This window comes from Ranitomeya variabilis, chromosome 3 (genome assembly GCF_051348905.1).
Source record: "Ranitomeya variabilis isolate aRanVar5 chromosome 3, aRanVar5.hap1, whole genome shotgun sequence".
Classification (NCBI taxonomy): Eukaryota; Metazoa; Chordata; class Amphibia; order Anura; family Dendrobatidae; genus Ranitomeya; species Ranitomeya variabilis.
The window spans coordinates 669334465-669360611 of NC_135234.1; the positions used below are offsets into that span (position 1 = coordinate 669334465).

Consider the following 26147-nt stretch of genomic DNA (forward strand, 5'->3'; position numbering starts at 1 on the left):
GTGCCATCTACTCCAAGTCATGGAAGACCTTCTCTGCATGGTATGGATCCACTCCCATTGATCCTTTCCACCCTGACATGGCTAAAATACTAGACTTCCTTCCGTATCTAAAGGACGAAGACCTAGTACCTTGAAAGTCGAGGTGTCTGCTCTGAGCTCCTACTTTATCCATCAATGGTCTACCAGGTTTTGATCAAAGAGGTTCACGACAGCAGCCTCTAGAATCCGTCCTTACTCCGCATCTTCCTACATATTTTTAGCACCTTTTGGTTTTCTCTTTTGTTCCTCCATCCCTGTTAGTTTTTATTAACAAATTACATTAAAATATTACCTATAATCTTGGTTGTATCATTTTTAGGTTGTATAATATTCCAGTGGATACACAACACCAGTATTACTGTTTGATTATATGCTAAAGTAAATACTACCAAAATTTCTATGGAAAAAGCTTGTAATTTGTACGAATGTGTAAAAACACTAAAGTGTATAAAAGAGGCTTTTCATCTCTTGTGCTGCTGCGCTCAGTGTAGATAGGGAGGGACAGGATTGTTCAACCAATGCATCATTTATGCAAAACTGTTTGGTTCTGTGCAGCATGTAAGAACTTTAATACCTGGGACAAATATTGTTTGAAGATGGTGTCCATTATCAGATTTGACCTAACTGTAGATCTGCTGCTTCTGGTCACGTCCGTGGTGGAATTGTTGGCTGTAATATGAACCCAAAACTCCCATCACTTTAGTAATGTTCTTCTAAAACGATCCTTTGAGCAGATTGATCCACCACCAATTTGTGTAATGGTGTCTGTCCTGTTTAGTTGTCCTGCCTGTTATAAACTTTGCTAGCTCAAAATCTACACAATACCCATTTTATTCTTTATACATGTTAGGCTTTTTTTTTTTCTTCCATTCATCATACATATATATACTTCACTATTTACATTTCTGCTCACCTCTGTATAGGAACAAATAATAAAAATTAAATGCCTGTGTATTTTCTTATTATGCTAGTGTAGAATAGACCTGCTGGGAGCACGGGGAGCTTGTGAGCATGTTTGATATGAGCCCTGGGAGCTTTACTGTAGCCTAAACCAGAAGTACAAATGTGATTATGAACAGAACCTTCTAGCAAATTGTAATGTAACGCATGTGATTTCTTGCTGTAGAATACCAGTAAAGTGGTGTTTTGTTTCTTTTTTCTTTCAGCACTGGTACTTTGATGGACCCAAAAAATGCTCTTGGTAATAATGTTCGTGCTCCTAAATCTCTCCCCTATGTCCTGCCATGGAAAATGAGTAAGCAACTATTTGTTACATCTAGCGAAGTAGAGCAGAGTCTTGTGGCTGTATACGCGTATGCTTTGGCTTGCAAAAGACTTCACCCTCATGGCATTTCTTTTACTACTTCACAACCTGGAATTTATTTATTTATTTTTTTGAGGGTTTGCATCAGTTCATGTAAAGTACATGCCCACAACTGTGAACATTTTGGTTTTCTTTTTATTGTGAAGCAACAACATAGGACAAAATAACTGAAAACTTAAGTGTGCATAACTGTTCATCCCACTAAGGTCAGTACCGTATTTTTCGTACTAAAATGGGAGGTGCGTCTTATAGTTCAAATGCAGGCTTATTGGCAGAGGTGTGGCAGCGGCAGAGGTGCGGGGATGATGAGGCACGGTATGCGGTATGGCGTGAGCAAGGTCCCTTCCACAGGTGAGACGACGCCGTGGCCCGGTATTAAAGGTGAGCAGCAGAGCTTTGTTTATCACTGGTTTCTCGGTGGCAGCGGCCATCCTCCTGAGGCCGCGCGTGCGCAGATTGAGTGCTCTGCTTCCTGGGGCTTCTCGCTGCTCGCCTTGGATACTGGGCCGCGGCGTCACCTCACCTGAGGTGACCGCACGCCTGCTGCCGCCGCCACAGCACTGCTGCAACCACCCCACCATGGACACCAGGCCGTGGCGTCACCCACCTAAGCAGGAAGGGACCCTGCTCAGGTGCTCGTCATGCCGCCCACCGCGCCTCAGCATCACCATACCTCTGCCGACACCATGCCTCCTGTGACCCCCGCTCTGCCACCGCCAGCCCTCAGGTAAGATACCTTAAATTCGGACAATAAGACAGACCCCCGTCTTATAAAAACAAAAAAAAAGAATTTCTGCAATTTTCACCCCAAATTTGGGATGTGTCTTATAGTCCGAAAATTACGGTACTTTGTAGAGCCTCCTTTTGCAGCAATTACAGCTGCAAGTCGCTTTGGCAAAGTCTGAGCTTTCCACTGGGATTTTTGCCCATTCCTCAATGCAAAACTGCTCCATTCCCTTCAAGTTAGATAATCTGTTTCCTCTGGTGAACAGCAATCTTCTAGTCTGACCACAGATTCTGAATGCGATTAAATGGGTATTCCCATCTCCAAGATCGTATCCCAGTATGTAGTAGGTGTAATAATATAAGCATATACCTCCAATAAAAAATGTAGTATAGTTTTTCTGATTTGCGATGTCTTTACTCATGTGCACGGCATTATAGGACCTTAGGTATCGATGGTTATGACCACTGATACAGTTAGTTACTAGTTGTCATAAACATTGATGACTAAGGTGCTGCAATGCCTGCACATATGAGGAAAGAGACATAGCGAGTCAGAAAATCTACTACGTTTATAGTTGGAGGTATTTGCTAATATTATTACGCCTATTACATATTGGAAAAAGATCCTAGAGATGGGAATGCCCCTTTAAGGTCTGGGCTTCAACTAGGCCACTCCAAAACATTTACATTTTTACCCCTTAGACTACTCGAACGTTGCTTTAGTAGTATTCTGTAGGTCATTCTCATTTGAAGGTGAACCTCCATCCCAGTCTCAAATCACTGACAGACTGAAACAGGTTTTGCTCAAGAATATCCCTGTATTTCACATCGTTTACCTTCCAAACCACCACCCCCCTCCACACCCACTCAGACCATTTTTTATGTTTCTGTTGGTAAAAAAAAAAAAAAAATCGCCACAGCATGATGCTGCCATCACCGTGTTTCACTGTGGGGATGGTGTTCTTGGGGTGATGAGCTGTGTTGTTCTGGCGCCAGACATGGGGTTTACCCTGGTGTGTAAAAAGTTCAATTTTGGTCTCATCTGACCACAGCATACATTTGGGGAGTCTCCCACATGTCTTTTTTGCAAATTTCAAAACAAGCCTTACAATTTTTGTGCAAGTTAAAGGCTTTTTTTTCTGCCCACTTTTCCATAAAGGCCCCCTCTACGGAGTGTATGACTTATTGCGATCATATGGACAGATACTCCATTTTTTGTTTGGGAACTCTGCAGCTCCTTCAGGGTCTGATTAAAGGGGTTTTCCAATGAACAAACGTTAATTTTATTCTCTAGATCGTGGAATGAAAATAAATTCCACAGTATTAAGTGATTGAAATTTAATGTTCCTGTGCTAAGATAATCTTATAAATGTGCCCCTGCTGTGTAATGACTGACTGTACAGGGACATGGTCTGATAATATCACATCTCCATGTTTGCCGCTGTCACACTAAGGCTATGTTGTTGACATGTGTTGTGTGTTTGCTGCGGATTTTTTGGGTAGTAAGAAATTTTCCTCAAAAAAGCAGCTTTCACTTACTGTTGCATTTTTGTCAGGGTACATTTCTCTTGTGCATGCTGATAAAGTTTAGTGGATAAAAAAAATCTGATTCTTGTTCATCAGGTTTTGGCACTAAAAACGCAGCAAAACCTGATACCTGCGTTTTTTCTACCACTTATTGCTTTCAATGTGTGAAAAACGCTCAGTGACATGTACTTGTCAAAAAGAACAAGCTGTGCATGAGGTTTCTGAAAACTCAGACTTTAATGGAACTGTAAAACGCAGCTGAAAATTTGCATAAAAAAAAGCAACGTGAGTTTTCATACCAAAAATTGCATCACCACGTTTTAAGGCTATATGCACACGTTGCGGGTTTGACTGGATTTTTTTTGTGCAGATTATGCATTTCTTGGCAGAAAACGCAGGATTCTGCATTTCTTGGCAGAAAACGCAGGTCAGAATCTGCGCTTTTTTTGTTGTGGTTATGTGGTGGGTTTTTTTTTGTTTTGTTTTTTTGCAGATTTGCTGCGGATTTCTTCCTTTTCTTTTTTTCTTTTTTTTTTTTCTTTTTTTGTACCCCTGCGGTGTTCTATTATGGAATGGATGCAGAAACGCAGCAAATCTGCAAAAAGAATTGACATGGTCCTTCTTTGAATCTGCTGTTTTCCATGCAGATTTTTCCGCACCATTAGCACAGCATTTTTTTAAATTTTTTGTGTCGACAGTCAGGTGAGGGCTTGCTTTTTTGTGGGACAAGTTGACGTTATTGGTACCTTTTTCTGACATGACTTTTTTATCGCTTTCTTTTTTTTAATGCCTTGGCGCGTTTAGTATAATTGATAAGGCAGCTTTATTCTTCAGGTCAGTACGATTACAGCGATACCACATTTATGTTTTGCCGCTTTTACACACTGTTTTGAATTTTTTTTCCCATCGCTTTATTCCTGAGAGCTAGAAGGGTTTTTTTTTTTTGCTTGCCGACTGAGCTGTATGGCGGCTCATTTTTGCGGGACTAGACTACCTTTTCATCAATACCAATTTTATTTACACTCGTTTTTTTATCATGTCTTTTTCCACTCTTTCCAGCAGTATTACGCAAACTTTTTTTTATTTTACATTTTATTTAATTTTTTTGTGTGTTCATTGAAAGGGTTTGCAACTGCGACCGTTTTGTAGATCAGGTGGTTCCAGACGCAGCGATATCAAGTGTATTTTTTTGTTTTGTTTTTTACATAAATATATATTTGTGTAATTTTTTTTTATATTGTTTTAACCCCTTTCTGTCATTGGACGTACTATTCCGTCCATGTGGGGTGGGCCCTACTTCCCAAGGACGGAATAGTACGTCCAGCGCGATCGGCCGCGCTCACGGGGGGAGCGCGGCCGCTCACGGGGGGAGCGCGGCCGGGTGTCAGCTGCCTATCGCAGCTGACATCCGGCGCTATGTGCAAGGAGTGGTCACGGACCGCCCCCTGCACATTAACCCCCGGCACACCGCGATCAAACATGATCGCGGTGTGCCGGCAGTATAGGGAAGCATCGTGCAGGGAGGGGGCTCCCTGCGGGCCTCCCTGAGACCCCCGCAGCAACGCGATGTGATCGCGTTGCTCCGAGGGTCTCCTACCTCCTTCCTCGCTGCAAGTCCTGGATCCAAGATGACCGCGGCATCCGGGTCCTGCAGGGAGGGAGGTGGCTTACAGAGTGCCTGCTCAGAGCAAGCGCTTGGTAAGCCTGCAGTGCTCTGTCAGATCGGTGATCTGACAGAGTGCTGTGCAAACTGTCAGATCACCGATCTGTGATGTCCCCCCTGGGACAAAGTAAAAAAGTTTAAAAAAATTTTCCACATTAAACAGTAAACACCGTAAGAAAGAGGCAAAAAACGCTTTATCATACCGCCGAATAAAAAGTGGAATAAAACGCAATCAAAAAGACTGATATAAATAACCATGGTACCGCTGAAAGTGTCACTTTGTCCCGCAAAAATAGAGCCGCCATACAGCATCATCAGCAAAAAAATATAAAAGTTATAGTCCTCAGAATAAAGCGATTCCAAAATAATTATTTTTTCTATAAAAGTTTTTATCGTATAAAAGCGCCAAAACATAAAAAAATGATATAAATGAGATATCGCTGTAATCGTACTGACCCGAAGAATAAAACTGCTTTATCAATTTTACCAAACGCGGAACGGTATAAACGCCTCCCCCAAAAGAAATTCATGAATAGCTGGTTTTTGGTCATTCTGCCTCGCAAAAATTGGAATAAAAAGCGATCAAAAAATGTCACGTGCCCGTAAATGTTACCAATAAAAACGTCAACTCGTCCCGCAAAAAACAAGACCTCACATGACTCTGTGGTCTCAACTATGGAAAAATTATAGCTCTCAAAATGTGGTAACGCAAAAAATATTTTTTGCAATAAAAAGCGTCTTTCAGTGTGTGACGGCTGCCAATCCTAAAAATCCACTAATAAACCCGCTATAAAAGTAAATCAAACCCCCCTTAGTTAGGGAACAATTAAAAAAACTTATTTATTTCCATTTTCCCATTAGGGTTAGGGTTGGGGCTAGGGTTGGGGCTAGGGTTAGGGCTAGGGTTAGGGTTGGGGCTAGGGTTAAGGCTACAGTTAGGGTTGGGGCTAAAGTTAGGGTTAGGGTTTGGATTACATTTACGGTTGGGAATAGGGTTGGGATTAGGGTTAGGGGTGTGTCTGGGTTAGAGGTGTGGTTAGGGTTACCGTTGGGATTAGTGTTAGGGGGGTGTTTGCATTAGGGTTTCAGTGGAAACCCCCCAATTATAACTGTTTAGGCACATCAGGGGCTCTCCAAACGCGACATGGCGTCCGATCTCAATTCCAGCCAATTCTGCGTTGAAAAAGTAAAACAGTTCTCCTTCCCTTCCGAGCTCTCCCGTGTGCCCACACAGGGGTTTACCCCAACATATGGGGTATCAGCGTACTCAGGACAAATTGGACAACAACTTTTGGGGTCCAAGTTCTCCTGTTACCCTTGGGAAAATACAAAACTGGGGGCTAAAAAATAATTTTTGTGGAGAAAATTTTTTTTTTTTTTTTCACGGCTCTGCGTTATAAACTGTAGTGAAACACTTGGGGGTTCAAAGCTCTCAAAACAGATGTAGATGAGTTCCTTAGGGGGTCTACTTTCCAAAATGGTGTCACTTGTGGGGGATTTCTACTGTTTAGGTACATTAGGGGCTCTGCAAACGCAATGTGACGCCTGCAGACCATTCCATCTAAGTCTGCATTCCAAATGGCGCTCCTTCCCTTCCGAGCCCTCCCATGCGCCCAAACGGTGGTTCCCCCCCACATATGGGGTATCAGCGCACTCAGGACAAATTGGACAACAACTTTGGGGGTCCCATTTCTCCTGTTACCCTCGGAAACATACAAAACTGGGGGCTAAAAAATCATTTTTGTTGGAAAAAATTTTTGTTTTATTTTTAAGGCTCTGCATTATAAACTTCTGTGAAGCCCTTGGTGGGTCAAAGTGCTCACCACACATCTAGATAAGTTCCTTAGGGGGTCTACTTTCCAAAATGGTGTCACTTGTGGGGGGTTTCAATGTTTAGGCACATCAGTGGCTCTCCAAACGCAACATGGCGTCCCATCTCAATTCCTGTCAATTTTGCATTGAAAAGTCAAACGGCGCTCCTTCCCTTCCGAGCTCTCCCATGTGCCCAAACAGTGGTTTACCCCCACATTTGGGGTATCAGCTTACTCAGTACAAATTGTACAACAAATTTTGGTGTCCAATTTCTTCTCTTACCCTTGGGAAAATAAAAAATTGGGGGCGAAAAGATAATTTTTGTGAGAAAAAAAATGATTTTTTATTTTTACGGTTCTGCATTATAAACTTTTGTGAAGCACTTGGTGGGTCAAAGTGCTCACCACACATCTAGATAAGTTCCTTAGGGGGTCTACTTTCCAAAATGGTGTCACTTGTGGGGGGTTTCAATGTTTAGGCACATCAGTGGCTCTCTAATTCAACATTGCGTCCCATCTCAATTCCTGTCAATTTTGCATTGAAAAGTCAAACGGCGCTTCCTCCCTTCCGAGCTCTGCCATGCGCCCAAACAGTGGTTTACCCCCACATATGGGGCATCGGCGTACTCAGGACAAATTGTACAACAGCGTTTGGGGTCCATTTTCTCCTGTTAACCTTGGTAAAATAAAACAAATTGGAGCTGAAGTAAATTTTTTGTGTAAAAAAGTTAAATGTTCATTTTTATTTAAACATTCCAAAAATTCCTGTGAAACACCTGAAGGGTTAATAAACTTCTTGAATGTGGTTTTGAGCACCTTGAGGGGTGCAGTTTTTAGAATGGTGTCACACTTGGGTATTTTCTATCATATAGACACCTCAAAATGACTTAAAATGAGATGTGGTCCCTAAAAAAAAAATGGTGTTGTAAAAATGAGAAATTGCTGGTCAACTTTTAACCCTTATAACTCCCTAACAAAAACAATTTTTGGTTCCAAAATTGTGCTGATGTAAAGTAGACATGTGGGAAATGTTACTTATTAAGTATTTTGTGTGACATATCTCTGTGATTTAATTGCACAAAAATTCAAAGTTGGAAAATTGCGAAATTTTCAAAATTTTTGCCAAATTTCCGTTTTTTTCACAAATAAACGCAGGTAATATCAAAGAAACTTTACCACTATCATGAAGTACAATATGTCACGAGAAAACATTGTCAGAGTCACTGGGATCCGTTGAAGCGTTCCAGAGTTATAACCTCATAAAGGGACAGTGGTCAGAATTGTAAAAATTGGCCCAGTCCATAATGTGCAAACCACCCTTGGGGGTAAAGGGGTTAAAAAACATTTTAACTTTTTTTTTCTTCGCACCTATATGGCACTTTTGTGTGATTACTGGTCTCCTGTACTGCAATACACATGTACTGCAGTTCAGGAACTGTCAATTTTACTGGCATATCACCTGTTAGGCCTCCTTTACACATCAGTGTCCCAGGCAGTACATGTGGTGACAGTTTTCACACATACCAGAGACATTTGCATAGGTAGACCCATACCTGCACAAGGGTCTGTGTATTTCCACTGACCTTGTGTCTGTTGGGAAAACACGCTGACATGTCCAGGTTTATTTAATTTTTTTTCTTTAATATCAGCACGGACCACAAAATGTCATCAGTGTGTAAGTGGATGGGACATCAGTGTGAAATGTACTGGCAAGCAGTACAGTCACTGATATTGTCCCAAAACTTGGGCTACAAACAGATAAGCTTGAAGTGTGGGCAGCAACTAATAGAATATTTAACAGTAAGAAATGCAAGAGTCTATATCTGGGCAAGAAAAATGAAAATTACATCTACAGAATGGGTTGAATAGAATTAAGTATACCCAGGTCTTTTTCACACGTGCTTTTGCTAATAGATCACAGGCTGCACATGAGTCAACCGTGTGAGGCAGCAGCAAAAGCACAGTTCTAGGATATATTAACCCCTTCATGACCCAGCCTATTTTGACCTCAATGACCTGGCCGTTTTTTGCAATTCTGACCAGTGTCCCTTTATGAGGTAATAACTCAAACGCTTCAACGGATCCTAGCGGTTTTGAGATTGTTTTTTCGTGACATATTGGGCGTCATGTTAGTGGTAAATTTAGGTCGATAATTTTTGCGTTTATTTGTGAAAAAAATGGAAATTTGGCGAAAATTTAGAAAATTTTGCAATTTTCAAATTCTGAATTTTTATTCTGTTAAACGAGAGTTATGTGACACAAAACGGTTAATAAATAACATTACCCACATGTCTACTTTACATCAGCACAATTTTGGAAACAAAATGTTGTTTTTGCTAGGAAGTTAACGGTTAAAATTTGACCAGCGATTTCTCATTTTTACAACAAAATTTACAAAACCATTTTTTTAGGGACCACCTCACATTTGAAGTCAGTTTGAGGGTTCTATATGGCTGAAAATACCCAAAAGTGACACCATTCTAAAAACTGCACCCCTCAAGGTACTCAAAACCACATTCAAGAAGTTTAACTTTTAGTTACAAAAATGAAATGATCTTTTAGCAACAATTTTTTTATTTTCCCAAGGGTAAAAAGAGAAACTGGACCCCAAAAGTTATTGTACAATTTGTCCTGAGTACGCCGATACCTCATATGTGGGGGGAACCACTGTTTGGGCACACGACAGGGCTCGGAAGGGAAAGAGCGCCATTTGACTTTTTCAATGAAAAATTGGCTCCAATCTTTAGCGGACACCATGTCGCGTTTGGAGAGCTCCTGTGTGCCTAAATATTGGAGCTCCCCCACAAGTGACCCCATTTTGGAGACTAGACCCCCCAAGGAACTTAAGTAGATGCATAGTGAGCACTTTGAACCCCCAAGTGCTTCACAAATTGATCCGCAAAAATGAAAAAGTACTTTTTTTTTTTCACAAAAAATTTCTTTTAGCCTATATTTGTTCATTTCCACATGGGCAACAGGATGAAATGGATCCTAAAATGCAGAGCGCAATTGGCTCCGTTTTTGCCCTCACAGCAGGCAGCGCCGTAGTGTACGCAGCATCCTTTTCTTATTAGCGCAGGTGTGGTATCGGTTTATTACATTATTTATTTATTTTAGACAGGGTTCAGCAGTCTGTCACCTCACCAGCAGCTTTATCTCCCCCTTCCCCTATTGTTCGGACAGTGCAGCGCCAGTGTTCACCCCCCCTCTTTTCGGATCCTATAATGTGTTGGGCAATTTCTCCTGAGTACACCGATACCTCACATGTGGGGGTAAACCACTGTTTGGGCACATGGCAGGGCTCGGAAGGGAAGGAGCGCCATTTGACTTTTTGAATGAAAAATTAGCTCCAATCGTTAGCAGACACCATGTCGCGTTTGGAGAGCCCCTGTGTGCCTAAACATTGGAGCTCCCCCACATGTGACCCCATTTTGGAAACTAGACCCCCCAAGGAACTAATCTAGATGTGCAGTGACCACTTTAAACCCCCAAGTGCTTCACATAAGTTTATAACGCAGAGCTGTGAAAATAAAAAATCTTTCTTTCCTCAAAAATTATTTTTTAGCCCGCAATTTTTTATTTTCACAAGAGTAACAGGAGAAATTGGACCACAAAAGTTGTTGTCCAGTTTGTCCTGAGTACGCTGATACCCCATATGTGGGGGGGAACCACTGTTTTGGCACACGTCAGGGCTCGGAAGGGAAGTAGTGACGTTTTGGAATGCAGACTTTGATGGAATGGTCTGCGGGCATCATGTTATGTTTGCAGAGCCCCTGATGTGCCTAAACAGTAGAAACCCCCCACAAGTGACCCCATTTTGGAAACTAGACCCCCAAGGAACTTATCTAGATATGTGGTGAGCACTTTGAACCCCCAAGTGCTTCACAGAAGTTTACAACGCAGAGCCGTGAAAATAAAAAATCATTTTTCTTTCCTCAAAAATGATGTTTTAGCAAGCAACTTTTCATTTTCACAAGAGTAAAAGAAGAAATTGGACCCCAATGGTTGTTGCCCAGTTTGTCCTGAGTATGCTGGTACCCCCCATATGTGGGGGTAAACCACTGTTTGGGCGCACGTCGGGGCTCGGAAGCGAGGGAGCACCATTTGACTTTTTGAACGCAAGATTGGCTGGAATCAATGGTGGCGCCATGTTGCGTTTGGAGACCCCTGATGTGCCTAAACAGTGGAAACCCCTCAATTCTAACTCCAACACACCCCTAACCCTAATCCCAACTCTAGCCATAACACTAATCACAACCCTAACCCCAACACACCCCTAACCACAACCCTAACCCCAACACACCCATAACCCTAACCACAAGCCTAATCTTAACCCTATTTCCAACCCTAGCCCTAATTCCAACCCCCTATGTGCCCACGTTGCGGATTCGTGAGATTTTTCCGCACCATTTTTGAAAAATCCGCAGGTAAAAGGCAATGCGTTTTACCTGCGGATTTCCATGTTTTTTGTGCAGATTTCACCTGCGGATTCCTATTAAGGAACAGGTGTAAAACGCTGCGTAATCCGCACAAAGAATTGACATGCTGCGGAAAATACAACGCAGCGTTCCCGCGCTGTATTTTCCGCACCATGGGCACAGCGGATTTGGTTTTCCATAGGTTTAGATGGAACTGTAAACCTGATAAAACACTGCTACGAATCCGCAGCGGCCAATCCACTGCGGATACGCAGCCAAATCCGCACCGTGTGCACAGCCTAATTCTAAGGCTATGTGCACACGCTGCGGAAAACGCGGATCTGCAGTGTTTCCGCAGCTGCGGGTGCGCAGCAGTTTCCCATGAGTTTATAGTTCAATGTAAACCTATGGGAAACAAAAAACGCTGTGGCCATGCTGTGGAAAAAAATGCGCGGAAACGCAGCGATTTACATTCTGCAGCATGTCACTTCTTTCAGCGGTTTTACACCTGCTCCAATAGAAAACCGCAGTTGTAAAACCGCAGTGAAATCCGCAGAAAAACCACGGTGAATCCGCGATAAATCCGCAGCGGTTTTGCACTGTGGATTTATCAGATCCGCTGCTGATAAATCCGCAGAGGACCAGAATACGTGTGCACATACCCTAACTCTAGTTCTAACCCTAACCCTAGTTCTAACCCTAACCCTAGTTCTAACCCTAGTTCTAACCCTAACCCTAGTTCTAACCCTAACCCTAGTTCTAACCCTAACCCTAGTTCTAACCCTAACCCTAGTTCTAACCCTAACCCTAGTTCTAACCCTAACCCTAGTTCTAACCCTAACCCTAGTTCTAACCCTAACCCTAGTTCTAACCCTAACCCTAGTTCTAACCCTAACCCTAGTTCTAACCCTAACCCTAGTTCTAACCCTAACCCTAGTTCTAACCCTAACCCTAGTTCTAACCCTAACCCTAGTTCTAACCCTAACCCTAGTTCTAACCCTAACCCTAGTTCTAACCCTAACCCTAGTTCTAACCCTAACCCTAGTTCTAACCCTAACCCTAGTTCTAACCCTAACCCTAGTTCTAACCCTAACCCTAGTTCTAACCCTAACCCTAGTTCTAACCCTAACCCTAGTTCTAACCCTAACCCTAGTTCTAACCCTAACCCTAGTTCTAACCCTAACCCTAGTTCTAACCCTAACCCTAGTTCTAACCCTAACCCTAGTTCTAACCCTAACCCTAGTTCTAACCCTAACCCTAGTTCTAACCCTAACCCTAGTTCTAACCCTAACCCTAGTTCTAACCCTAACCCTAGTTCTAACCCTAACCCTAGTTCTAACCCTAACCCTAGTTCTAACCCTAACCCTAGTTCTAACCCTAACCCTAGTTCTAACCCTAACCCTAGTTCTAACCCTAACCCTAGTTCTAACCCTAACCCTAGTTCTAACCCTAACCCTAGTTCTAACCCTAACCCTAGTTCTAACCCTAACCCTAGTTCTAACCCTAACCCTAGTTCTAACCCTAACCCTAGTTCTAACCCTAACCCTAGTTCTAACCCTAACCCTAGTTCTAACCCTAACCCTAGTTCTAACCCTAACCCTAGTTCTAACCCTAACCCTAGTTCTAACCCTAACCCTAGTTCTAACCCTAACCCTAGTTCTAACCCTAACCCTAGTTCTAACCCTAACCCTAGTTCTAACCCTAACCCTAGTTCTAACCCTAACCCTAGTTCTAACCCTAACCCTAGTTCTAACCCTAACCCTAGTTCTAACCCTAACCCTAGTTCTAACCCTAACCCTAGTTCTAACCCTAACCCTAGTTCTAACCCTAACCCTAGTTCTAACCCTAACCCTAGTTCTAACCCTAACCCTAGTTCTAACCCTAACCCTAGTTCTAACCCTAACCCTAGTTCTAACCCTAACCCTAGTTCTAACCCTAACCCTAGTTCTAACCCTAACCCTAGTTCTAACCCTAACCCTAGTTCTAACCCTAACCCTAGTTCTAACCCTAACCCTAGTTCTAACCCTAACCCTAGTTCTAACCCTAACCCTAGTTCTAACCCTAACCCTAGTTCTAACCCTAACCCTAGTTCTAACCCTAACCCTAGTTCTAACCCTAACCCTAGTTCTAACCCTAACCCTAGTTCTAACCCTAACCCTAGTTCTAACCCTAACCCTAGTTCTAACCCTAACCCTAGTTCTAACCCTAACCCTAGTTCTAACCCTAACCCTAGTTCTAACCCTAACCCTAGTTCTAACCCTAACCCTAGTTCTAACCCTAACCCTAGTTCTAACCCTAACCCTAGTTCTAACCCTAACCCTAGTTCTAACCCTAACCCTAGTTCTAACCCTAACCCTAGTTCTAACCCTAACCCTAGTTCTAACCCTAACCCTAGTTCTAACCCTAACCCTAGTTCTAACCCTAACCCTAGTTCTAACCCTAACCCTAGTTCTAACCCTAACCCTAGTTCTAACCCTAACCCTAGTTCTAACCCTAACCCTAGTTCTAACCCTAACCCTAGTTCTAACCCTAACCCTAGTTCTAACCCTAACCCTAGTTCTAACCCTAACCCTAGTTCTAACCCTAACCCTAGTTCTAACCCTAACCCTAGTTCTAACCCTAACCCTAGTTCTAACCCTAACCCTAGTTCTAACCCTAACCCTAGTTCTAACCCTAACCCTAGTTCTAACCCTAACCCTAGTTCTAACCCTAACCCTAGTTCTAACCCTAACCCTAGTTCTAACCCTAACCCTAGTTCTAACCCTAACCCTAGTTCTAACCCTAACCCTAGTTCTAACCCTAACCCTAGTTCTAACCCTAACCCTAGTTCTAACCCTAACCCTAGTTCTAACCCTAACCCTAGTTCTAACCCTAACCCTAGTTCTAACCCTAACCCTAGTTCTAACCCTAACCCTAGTTCTAACCCTAACCCTAGTTCTAACCCTAACCCTAGTTCTAACCCTAACCCTAGTTCTAACCCTAACCCTAGTTCTAACCCTAACCCTAGTTCTAACCCTAACCCTAGTTCTAACCCTAACCCTAGTTCTAACCCTAACCCTAGTTCTAACCCTAACCCTAGTTCTAACCCTAACCCTAGTTCTAACCCTAACCCTAGTTCTAACCCTAACCCTAGTTCTAACCCTAACCCTAGTTCTAACCCTAACCCTAGTTCTAACCCTAACCCTAGTTCTAACCCTAACCCTAGTTCTAACCCTAACCCTAGTTCTAACCCTAACCCTAGTTCTAACCCTAACCCTAGTTCTAACCCTAACCCTAGTTCTAACCCTAACCCTAGTTCTAACCCTAACCCTAGTTCTAACCCTAACCCTAGTTCTAACCCTAACCCTAGTTCTAACCCTAACCCTAGTTCTAACCCTAACCCTAGTTCTAACCCTAACCCTAGTTCTAACCCTAACCCTAGTTCTAACCCTAACCCTAGTTCTAACCCTAACCCTAGTTCTAACCCTAACCCTAGTTCTAACCCTAACCCTAGTTCTAACCCTAACCCTAGTTCTAACCCTAACCCTAGTTCTAACCCTAACCCTAGTTCTAACCCTAACCCTAGTTCTAACCCTAACCCTAGTTCTAACCCTAACCCTAGTTCTAACCCTAACCCTAGTTCTAACCCTAACCCTAGTTCTAACCCTAACCCTAGTTCTAACCCTAACCCTAGTTCTAACCCTAACCCTAGTTCTAACCCTAACCCTAGTTCTAACCCTAACCCTAGTTCTAACCCTAACCCTAGTTCTAACCCTAACCCTAGTTCTAACCCTAACCCTAGTTCTAACCCTAACCCTAGTTCTAACCCTAACCCTAGTTCTAACCCTAACCCTAGTTCTAACCCTAACCCTAGTTCTAACCCTAACCCTAGTTCTAACCCTAACCCTAGTTCTAACCCTAACCCTAGTTCTAACCCTAACCCTAGTTCTAACCCTAACCCTAGTTCTAACCCTAACCCTAGTTCTAACCCTAACCCTAGTTCTAACCCTAACCCTAGTTCTAACCCTAACCCTAGTTCTAACCCTAACCCTAGTTCTAACCCTAACCCTAGTTCTAACCCTAACCCTAGTTCTAACCCTAACCCTAGTTCTAACCCTAACCCTAGTTCTAACCCTAACCCTAGTTCTAACCCTAACCCTAGTTCTAACCCTAACCCTAGTTCTAACCCTAACCCTAGTTCTAACCCTAACCCTAGTTCTAACCCTAACCCTAGTTCTAACCCTAACCCTAGTTCTAACCCTAACCCTAGTTCTAACCCTAACCCTAGTTCTAACCCTAACCCTAGTTCTAACCCTAACCCTAGTTCTAACCCTAACCCTAGTTCTAACCCTAACCCTAGTTCTAACCCTAACCCTAGTTCTAACCCTAACCCTAGTTCTAACCCTAACCCTAGTTCTAACCCTAACCCTAGTTCTAACCCTAACCCTAGTTCTAACCCTAACCCTAGTTCTAACCCTAACCCTAGTTCTAACCCTAACCCTAGTTCTAACCCTAACCCTAGTTCTAACCCTAACCCTAGTTCTAACCCTAACCCTAGTTCTAACCCTAACCCTAGTTCTAACCCTAACCCTAGTTCTAACCCTAACCCTAGTTCTAACCCTAACCCTAGTTCTAACCCTAACCCTAGTTCTAACCCTAACCCTAGTTCTAACCCTAACCCTAGTTCTAACCCTAACCCTAGTTCTAACCCTAACCCTAGTTCTAACCCTAACCCTAGTTCTAACCCTAACCCTAGTTCTAACCCTAACCCTAGTTCTAACCCTAACCCTAGTTCTAACCCTAACCCTAGTTCTAACCCTAACCCTAGTTCTAACCCTAACCCTAGTTCTAACCCTAACCCTAGTTCTAACCCTAACCCTAGTTCTAACCCTAACCCTAGTTCTAACCCTAACCCTAGTTCTAACCCTAACCCTAGTTCTAACCCTAACCCTAGTTCTAACCCTAACCCTAGTTCTAACCCTAACCCTAGTTCTAACCCTAACCCTAGTTCTAACCCTAACCCTAGTTCTAACCCTAACCCTAGTTCTAACCCTAACCCTAGTTCTAACCCTAACCCTAGTTCTAACCCTAACCCTAGTTCTAACCCTAACCCTAGTTCTAACCCTAACCCTAGTTCTAACCCTAACCCTAGTTCTAACCCTAACCCTAGTTCTAACCCTAACCCTAGTTCTAACCCTAACCCTAGTTCTAACCCTAACCCTAGTTCTAACCCTAACCCTAGTTCTAACCCTAACCCTAGTTCTAACCCTAACCCTAGTTCTAACCCTAACCCTAGTTCTAACCCTAACCCTAGTTCTAACCCTAACCCTAGTTCTAACCCTAACCCTAGTTCTAACCCTAACCCTAGTTCTAACCCTAACCCTAGTTCTAACCCTAACCCTAGTTCTAACCCTAACCCTAGTTCTAACCCTAACCCTAGTTCTAACCCTAACCCTAGTTCTAACCCTAACCCTAGTTCTAACCCTAACCCTAGTTCTAACCCTAACCCTAGTTCTAACCCTAACCCTAGTTCTAACCCTAACCCTAGTTCTAACCCTAACCCTAGTTCTAACCCTAACCCTAGTTCTAACCCTAACCCTAGTTCTAACCCTAACCCTAGTTCTAACCCTAACCCTAGTTCTAACCCTAACCCTAGTTCTAACCCTAACCCTAGTTCTAACCCTAACCCTAGTTCTAACCCTAGTTCTAACCCTAACCCTAGTTCTAACCCTAACCCTAGTTCTAACCCTAACCCTAGTTCTAACCCTAACCCTAGTTCTAACCCTAACCCTAGTTCTAACCCTAACCCTAGTTCTAACCCTAACCCTAGTTCTAACCCTAACCCTAGTTCTAACCCTAACCCTAGTTCTAACCCTAACCCTAGTTCTAACCCTAACCCTAGTTCTAACCCTAACCCTAGTTCTAACCCTAACCCTAGTTCTAACCCTAACCCTAGTTCTAACCCTAACCCTAGTTCTAACCCTAACCCTAGTTCTAACCCTAACCCTAGTTCTAACTTTAGTGGGGGAAAAGATAAAAAAAAAAAAAAATTCTTTATTTTGTTGTTGTCCCTACCTATGGGGGTGATAAAGAGGGGGGGGGTTAGGGTTTTTTATTTTGATCACTGTGATAGGTTTTATCACAGTGATCAAAATGTACATTGAACGAATCTGCCGGCCGGCCGCAGATTCGGCGGGCGCACTGCGCATGCGCCCGCCATGCCATTTTGGAAGATGGCGGCGCCCAGGGAGAAGACGGATGAAAACCGGGAGTCTCGGTAAGTATGAAGGGAGGGAGATCGGAGCACGGGGGGGAATCGGAGCACGGGGGGTGGATCGCAGCACGGGGGAGCGGACAGGAGGACGGAGGGGAGCGGACCACCGAACGGAGGACTGGGGAGTAGATCGTGGGGGGGGGGGGGGGGGCAGACCAGTATTTCCAGCCATGGCCGATGATATTGCAGCATCGGCCATGGCTGGATTGTAATATTTCACCATTTTTATAGGTGAAATATTACAAATTGCTCTGATTGGCTGTTGCACTTTCAACAGCCAATCAGAGCAATCGTAGCCACGTGGGGGCAAAGCCACCCCCCGGGCTAAAGTACCACTCCCCCTGTCCCTGCAGATCGGGTGAAATTGGAGTTAACCCTTTCACCCGATCTGCAGGGACGCGATCATTCTGTGACACAGCATATGCGTCACAGGTCGGATTGGCACCGACTTTCATGACGCATACATTGTGTCACAGGTCGGGAAGGGGTTAAAAGAAGCAGTCTAGATCATGTGAAGTAATTATCCCCCTCTACTCCTCCTTGGTTGGATTTCATCTGTAATACTGTGTCCAGTTCTGGCCACCACATTAAAAAAAAAAATTGAAATACTGGAGCAAGTTCAAAGAAGGTCTACCAGGATGGTGACCACATACTGCTGAGTATGTCCTATGAGGAACGGTTACAAGATATGGGAACGTTTAGCTTGCAAAAAAGAAGGCTAAGAGGAGACTTGATAGTTGCATACAAATACCTGTAGGTATGTCAATGTAGAGGGGTCACTTTATTCTCTTTTGCATATGGAAACCAGAGAAGCAATGGGATGAAACTAAAAGAGGGAAGATACAGATTAGATGTTAGAAAGGGTGAGGGTGATGAATGAGTGGAACAGGCTGCTGCGAAAGCTTGTGAGTTCTCCTTCAATGAAAGTTCTCAGACTGGACAGACATCTGTCTCAGATGGTTTATTGCGTCCTGCACTGTTGAGCAGTGAGTTGTTCACGATGACCCTTGAGGTCCATTCCTACTCTTAACATTCTATGATCAGCCCTCAGCCATCCAAGAAATGGCACATCCATAAGATGCGCTTGGCCTCGTTCTTCCCACTTTCCCTGGTGTGGTGGCAAGTGGGGGAATAGGATTGGGGTGGATGGCAGCTTTGTATTGTCAACTGTAATGAAGTGGTGTCTATAAGATAAATCCATTACTAACCCCACAGCCATATGATAAAAAATGCACAGGAAGAATAAAGCCCTTTTTAATTGAAAGACCGTTATTTGACAAACTCCCCACCGTCTTTTTACCATTTATTACTGTAAAAATTAAAATAGAGCTCATTCCTCACCTGTCAGACAATCCATTTGTCCCACGAACGTCCAGCTCTGCTACATCTGGAATGCATGACTGAGCAGTGGCATGATATGACCACTCAGCCATGAATCCAGAACACTGAGCTGAGCTTGGGACTTGGCTTCAGTGATGAGTAGTAACCTCATAGAGGTTACTGCAGATCACAGCCAGCTGTTCCCACGCTCAGTTCAGTGTGATCCGGCCAATGAACTGCGGTAACCTTCATTACTTCACCACTGGCAGCGTGAGAAAATTGTGATGTGGCACATGGATGTCACATTTATGTAACACATGGGACAGCGCTGGTACTGGTTTCTCCAGTACCAGAAATATCAGGCCAAGTGTTGAGCGAATGTGCTTGGATACGGTGTTATCCGTACATGCCCGGTGGCTAACACGATCTTAAACGTTCTCGATTACTATGTTCTAGTCGATGCAGCTGCATGTCTTGCAGCTGTTGTAAAGCCACATAAGGGGTATATCTGCATTCAGCGAATTTCAGGGAGAAATTTTGGTGCCATTTTCCCAGTGTAAAAATGTAAAATCTGGGGCAAAAATTTAATTTTTGTGGTTAACCTCAATTAACTCATCTACCGTATATACTCGAGTATAAGCCGACCCGAGACCCTAATTTTGCCACAAAAAACTGGGAAAACTTAATGACTCGAGTATAAGCCTAGGGTGGAAAATGCAGCTGCTACCGGTAAATGTCAAAAATAAAAATAGATACCAATAAAAGTAAAATTGAGACAGCAGTAGGTTGAGTGTTTTTGAATATCCATATTGAATCAGGAGCCCCATATAATGTTCCATACAGTTAATGATGGGCCCCATATAATGCTCCATATTAAAATATGCCCCATATAATGCTGCACAAATGTTGATTATGACCCCATAAGATGCTCCATAGACATTTGCCCCATACAATGCTGCACATGGCCCCATAAGATGCTCCATATAGATAATTGCCCCATATGCTGTTGCTACGATAAAAAAATCACATACTCTCCTCTCGTCGCTCAGGCCCCTGGCACTTGATATAGTCACCTGTCCTCCGTTCCACCGCTGGCGCCGCTGTGTCTTCCGCATCCTCTGCACTGGCTGTTCAGGCAGAGGGGGCGCTCACACTTTTCGCGTCATCGCGCCCTCTGACCTGAGCGTCATTGCAGAGGACGCGGAAGACGGAGCGGCTCCGACGGTGGAACATGGGACAGGTGAATATGCCCCCGTTATACTCACCTGCTCCCGGCGCGGTCCCTGGTTCTCCGGGCGCCGGCAGCTTCTTCCTGTAATGAGCGGTCACATGGTACCGCTCATTACAGTAATGAATATGCGGCTCCACCCCTATGGGAGTGGAGTGGGGTCCATATTCATTACTGTAATGAGCGGTACCATGTGACCGCTCAATACAGGAAGAAGCTGTCAGCGCCCGGAGAACCAGGGACTGCGCCAGGAGCAGATGAGTATGATTAGACAGCTGCCGCTCCCCCTCCCCTGCCGACCCCTGGGAATAACTCTAGTATAAGCATAGAGGGGGCAATTTCAGCGTAAAAAATGGGCTGAAATTCTCGGCTTATACTCGAATATATACGGTAGTTAAATTTTTGTTTGTAAAATGGGGTCACTTATGGGGGATCCTGCTGTTCTGCCGCCTCAGGGGGTCTCCCAGTGGGTCATGGCACCCTCAAACCATAATGGTAAAATCTGCACAATAATGACTCCTTCCTTTTTGAGCTGTGCACTGTGCTTCAAAAGTAGTTCACGATTACACGCATGGTATTGGTGCACTCAAAATAAATAAATAAATGGACCTCTGTTTGTTGTGCAATTTCTCCTATTAGCCCTTATAAAAATTAATAATTTGTGGCTAAAACATTCTAGTGGACGAATGGTGTAAATTTCTGTGACACACCTGTAGTGTCAATATGATCACTGCATCCTTAAATGAATTCATTGAGAGATGTACTTTGTAAAATGACATAAATTATGGGGGGGTTCTGCTGTTCTGGTACCTCAGTTGCTCTGCTAATGTGACATGGCACCCTCAAACAAGTGCAGCAAAATCTGAACTTAAATATGGTGCCTCTTTACTTCTGAGGCACAGTGCAAAGCACAGAAGGGGTTTCCACCCACATATGGGGTATCTGCGTACTAAAGAGAAATTGCAAGACAACTTTGGGGTCCATTTTCTTCTGTTATCCTTGTGAGAAAAAAAAATCCTAAATAAAATTTGTGAGTTACTGTTCAATTTTTCCTTCCACATTGCTTCAGTTCAGGTGAAGCACCTGAAGGGTTACACTACTTGAATGTGCTTTTGAGGGGTGCAGTTTTTAAAACTGTCACTCACTTGTTGTTTTTCTGTCATATAGGCCCCTCGAAGTCACTTCAAATACGATGTGGTCTCAAAAAAAGTTTTGTAAATTTTAATGGAAAAATAAGAAATTGCTGGTCAACTTTTAACCCTAATAACTTACTAACAAAAAAAAAATTTGCTTAAGAATTGTGCTGATGTGAAGAAGACATGTGGGAAATTTTGTTTAACTATTTTGTGTGACATAACTCTGATTTAAAGGGAACCTGTCACCCCCCAAAATCGAAGGTGCGCTAAGCCCACTGGCATCAGGGGCTTATCTACAGCATTTTGTAATGCTGTAGATAAGCCCCCGATGTATCCTGAAAGATGAGAAAGAGGTTAGATTATACTCACCCAGGGGCAGTCCCGCTGTGGTCCGGTCCCATGGGCGTCGCGGTTCGGAGCCTCCCATCTTCTTATGATGCCGTCCTCTTCTTGTAGTCACGCTGCGGTTCCGGCACAAGCGTACTTTGTCCTGTTGAGGGCAGAGCAAAGTACTGCAGTGCGCAGGCGCCAGGCCTCTGACTTTTCCCGGCGCCTGCGCACTGCAGTACTTTGCTGTGCCATCAACAGGGCAGACAAAGTATGCCGGAGCCGCAGCGTGAAGACAAGAAGAGGACATCATCGTAAGAAGATGGGAGGCCCCGGACCATGACGCCCATCGTACCGGGACCGCCCCTGGGTGAGTATAATCTAACCTCTTTCTCATCTTTCAGGATACATCGGGGGCTTATCTACCTCGTTACAGAATGCTGTAGATAAGCCCCTGATGCTGGTGGACTTGGCTCACCTTTGATTTTGGGCGTGACAGGTTCCCTTTAAGGGCATTATTTATTATTATTATACATTTTTATAGCACCATTTATTCCATGGCGCTTTACATGTGAATACGGGGCAAATATAGACAAATACATTAAACATGATCAACAAACAAAGCACAGAAGTACATAAGGAGGGAGGACCCTGCCGCGAGGGCTCAGTCTGCAGGGGATGGGTGAGGATACACTAGGAGAGAGTAGAGCAGGTTGTGCGGCGGTTCAGCAGGATGAGGATCGCTGCAGGCTGTAGATTTGTCGGAAGAGTTGAGTCTTCAGGTTCTTTTTGAAGGTTTCTATGGTAGGCGAGAGTCTGATGTGTTGGGGTAGAGAGTTCCAGAGTATGGGGGAAGTCTTGGATGCGGTTGTGGGAAGAAGAGATAAGAGGGGAGTAGGGAAGGTCATGAGAGGATCGGAGGTTGCGTGTAGGTAGGTACCGGGAGACCATGTCACAGATGTATGGAGGAGATAGGTTGTGGCTTTGTATGTCATTGTGAGGGTTTTGAACTGGAGTCTCTGGGCGATAGGAAGCCAGTGAAGGGCTTGGCATAGGGGAGAGGCTGGGTAATAGCGGGGAGACAGGTAGATTAGTTGGGCAGCAGAGTGTAGGATGGATTGGAGTGGTGCCAGAGTGCTAGAGGGGAGTCCAGAGAGAAGGAGGTTGCAATAGTCATGGCGGGAGATAAGGGCATGCACTAGTGTTTTTGTGGTGTCGCGGTCAAGGAATGCGCAGATCCGGGAAATATTTTTGAGTTTGAGACGGCAGGAGGAGGCAAGGGCTTGGATATGTGGCTTGAAAGAGGAGGCAGAGTCGAGGATCACCCCGAGGCACCAGGCGTGTGGGACTGGGAAAAGTGAGCAGCCATTGACAATGATGTATAGGTCTGGTGGAGGGGTAGAGTGAGATGGGGGAAAGATGATGAATTCTGTTTTGTCCGTGTTCAGTTGTAGAAAGTGAGCAGAAAAGAAGGCTGAAATAGCAGACAGACAGTGCGGGATTTTGGTAAGTAAGGAGGTGGTCAGGTCCAGATAGGTAGAGATGGTACTGCATACCGTGGGATTTTATGAGCTGTCCAAGGCCGAAGGTGTAGATGGAGAAGAGTAGGGTCCTAGAACAGAGCCTTGAGGAACACCCGACTGACAAGGAACGAAGTGACAATGTTTGGTCTGTGACGATATCCAGGAGGGCCAAGTCTGTGATGCCAAGAGATGAGAGGATCTGTAGCAGAAGGGAGTGGTCCACAGTGTCTAAGGCAGAAGACAGGTCCAGGAGAAGGAGGACAGAGTAGTGTCGCTTGCTCCTGGCAGTTTCGGTTTAGTGATGGGGACGGATGCCAGATTGTAACCGATCAAAGAGGGAGCAGAAGAGGTGAGAGGACAGTTCAAGATGCACGTGTTGCTCCAGTAATTTGGAGGCATAAGGGAGAAGAGATATCGAGCGATAGCTAGACACAGGATGGGTCGAGGGAGGGCTTTTTGAGGATGGGTGTGATCTTGGCATGCTTGAAGGATGAAGGGAAGACACCTGTTGTGAGTGGTTGAAGAGGAGCGTTGGGGTTGGGATGAAGACCATGGAAAGGTTAGGGATGAGGTGGGATGGGAGCGGGTCGAGCGTGCAGGTGGTGAGGTGTGATCTTGACAGGAGGTTGGAGAGCTGATCTTCTGTCATGGTGGAGAAGCTGGTTTTGGAGGAGCAGTGTTGAGCAGCTAAGAGGGGCAGTTGGCGCTGTGGGCCATAGCTTTCTCTGATCGTATCGATCTTCTGTTTAAAGAAAGAGGCAAAGTCTTCAGCAGAAATGAGGGGAGGGAGGGGGTGCAGGGGGACGGAGTAGAGAATTGAAAGTGAGCTGTTTAGGGTTGTGAGACGGAGGATATTTGAGATGAGACATAAGTTTGTTTTGTGGCAGTGAGCACGGACTTGAAGCTGGCGAGGGACTGCTTGTATGCGATGAAGTGCTCGGCAGAGTGGGATCGCATGAAAATTAAGTTTGAAAATTGTGAAATTTGCAAAATATTTTGCTAAATTTGCATTTTTTTCTTCACAAACACAAGGTATATTGAAGAATTTTTACCACTATCCTGAAGTACAATATGTCACGAAAAAACAATCAGTGGCATCCGTTGAAGCGTTCCAGAGTTATTACTTCATAAAGTGACCCTGGTCAGAATTCAAAATTCATAGTAAGAGACCTAGCACTCAACTTTAGGTAAGATGCAGCAGGAAAAATTTATTGCAGCAAATACAGGAAAGCGTTTCGGTCAATTGTGACCTTCATCAGTTACAGGAGGTTATTAAATGAAAGCCGGTAACGGGAATTATAATCGCTCTACGATCATATATCAAAATTAGTTCAGCGTGGTTGTTGTAGGCAAACCTGCTATTTCTCGAGACAAGCGGTGGATGCAGTCGGAGAGCACTGCAGATCCAGGAATCTTCCCATTTGCTCATAGCAGGTTTGCCTACAACAACCACGCTGAACTTATTTTGATATATGATCGTGCAGCGATTATAATTCCCGTTACCGGCTTTCATTTAATAACCTCCTGTAACTGATGAAGGTCACAATTGACCGAAATGTTTTCCTGTATTTACTACAATAAATTTTTCCTGCTGAATCTTACCTAAAGTTGAGTGCTAGGCCTCTTATTATTAATGTATATCGTTTGGGAACCTGTCCTTAGCACCCCTTCTCTAGTAGTGCTCACGGTTAAATTTTCCAGAATTCAAATTTCAGGCCTGGTTATTAATCTACAAAGTGGCTCCTTCTTTAAGCGGTTAATTAAATTAGTGATGCATATGTGTAATATTGGCCTACCAAGGTGTGAGATTGGTCTGCCATTGAGTTGCTCAGGCATTGTTCAAAGTGTGAAAGTAAAGTGTCCTACAAACTTGGGTAAAATATTCCAGACCAGTTCACCTCCCTCAGTTGTTACATTTGTATGTGTATTCTTCTCATGAACATGTGTTGGTGACCTGCGTTCATGCTTATGTGGTGGAAGGAAATCTGAACTTGAGTTCCTGAAAAACGCAACAAAAACTGTTTTTGGTGCTACTACATTTCTGCCAAGAGTGCAGGTTTTGCTGCAGGAAAAAAATGCCTAGTGTTAACATAGCCTAAATGTATTCACATATTTTCCCTGTGTAATTTCACACTATTACTCACAACTTAATTTATGGACATCTATGGATTGATTTCTTTGCCTGTGTGCATTGGGTGGGTTGTTACTGACATCTGGTGAAAATTTTTATATATTTTTATTACATTTCATTCACTGAGGGACTTGAACATTTGTGCTGTATCATTGATGTAATACACTGTACTACTTTTATATTATGCCAGTTATTAAAATGCTGACCAGTCTAAGGCTGGTAATAACCCCTTCACGACCTTGGGGTTTACCAATTTTGCGTTTCCTTTTTTCACTCCCCTTCCCAGAGCCATAACTTTATTTTTCTGACAATATTGCCGTGGGAGGGATTAGTTTTTTGCGGGATGAGTTGTACTGTTGAACGACACCATTGGTTTAACCATATTGTGTGCTGAGAAATGGGGGGGGGAAAATCAAATTGCGATGAAATTGGGGAAAAAAAAGTGTAATTCTAAATGTTCATTAAATGCCAAGTCACATGTCGTTATGATTGTCCAGGTCATTAGGAGTTCAGATACTAAACATAACTTCTTTCTTTTATTTAAGTGGTGGAAAATTCAAAGTTTATAAAGGAAAAGATGGCACAATTTTCCGAAACCCATAGCATCTCCATTTTTTTTTTTTTTATTATTTTTTTTTTATTATTTTGTTCTGGAGCTGGGTGAGGGTTTTTTTTGCACTCTAAGATGAGGTTTTTTTTTATTGATACAATTTTGGTGTAG

At 43.7% G+C, this 26147-nt stretch overlaps 1 protein-coding gene across 4 annotated transcripts in view; it reads left to right on the forward strand.

Moving 5' to 3' along the window:
- The window catches only part of LOC143816926 (gametocyte-specific factor 1-like), a 157537-nt gene that overhangs the window by 109602 nt on the left and 21788 nt on the right, over nucleotides 1-26147 (forward strand). For all 4 annotated transcript variants that reach the window (XM_077297917.1, XM_077297916.1, XM_077297920.1 and 1 more), the window contains one exon: nucleotides 1206-1294. In XM_077297917.1, coding sequence (XP_077154032.1) covers nucleotides 1206-1294 — 89 coding nt within the window. The remainder of the gene's footprint in view (nucleotides 1-1205; nucleotides 1295-26147) is intronic.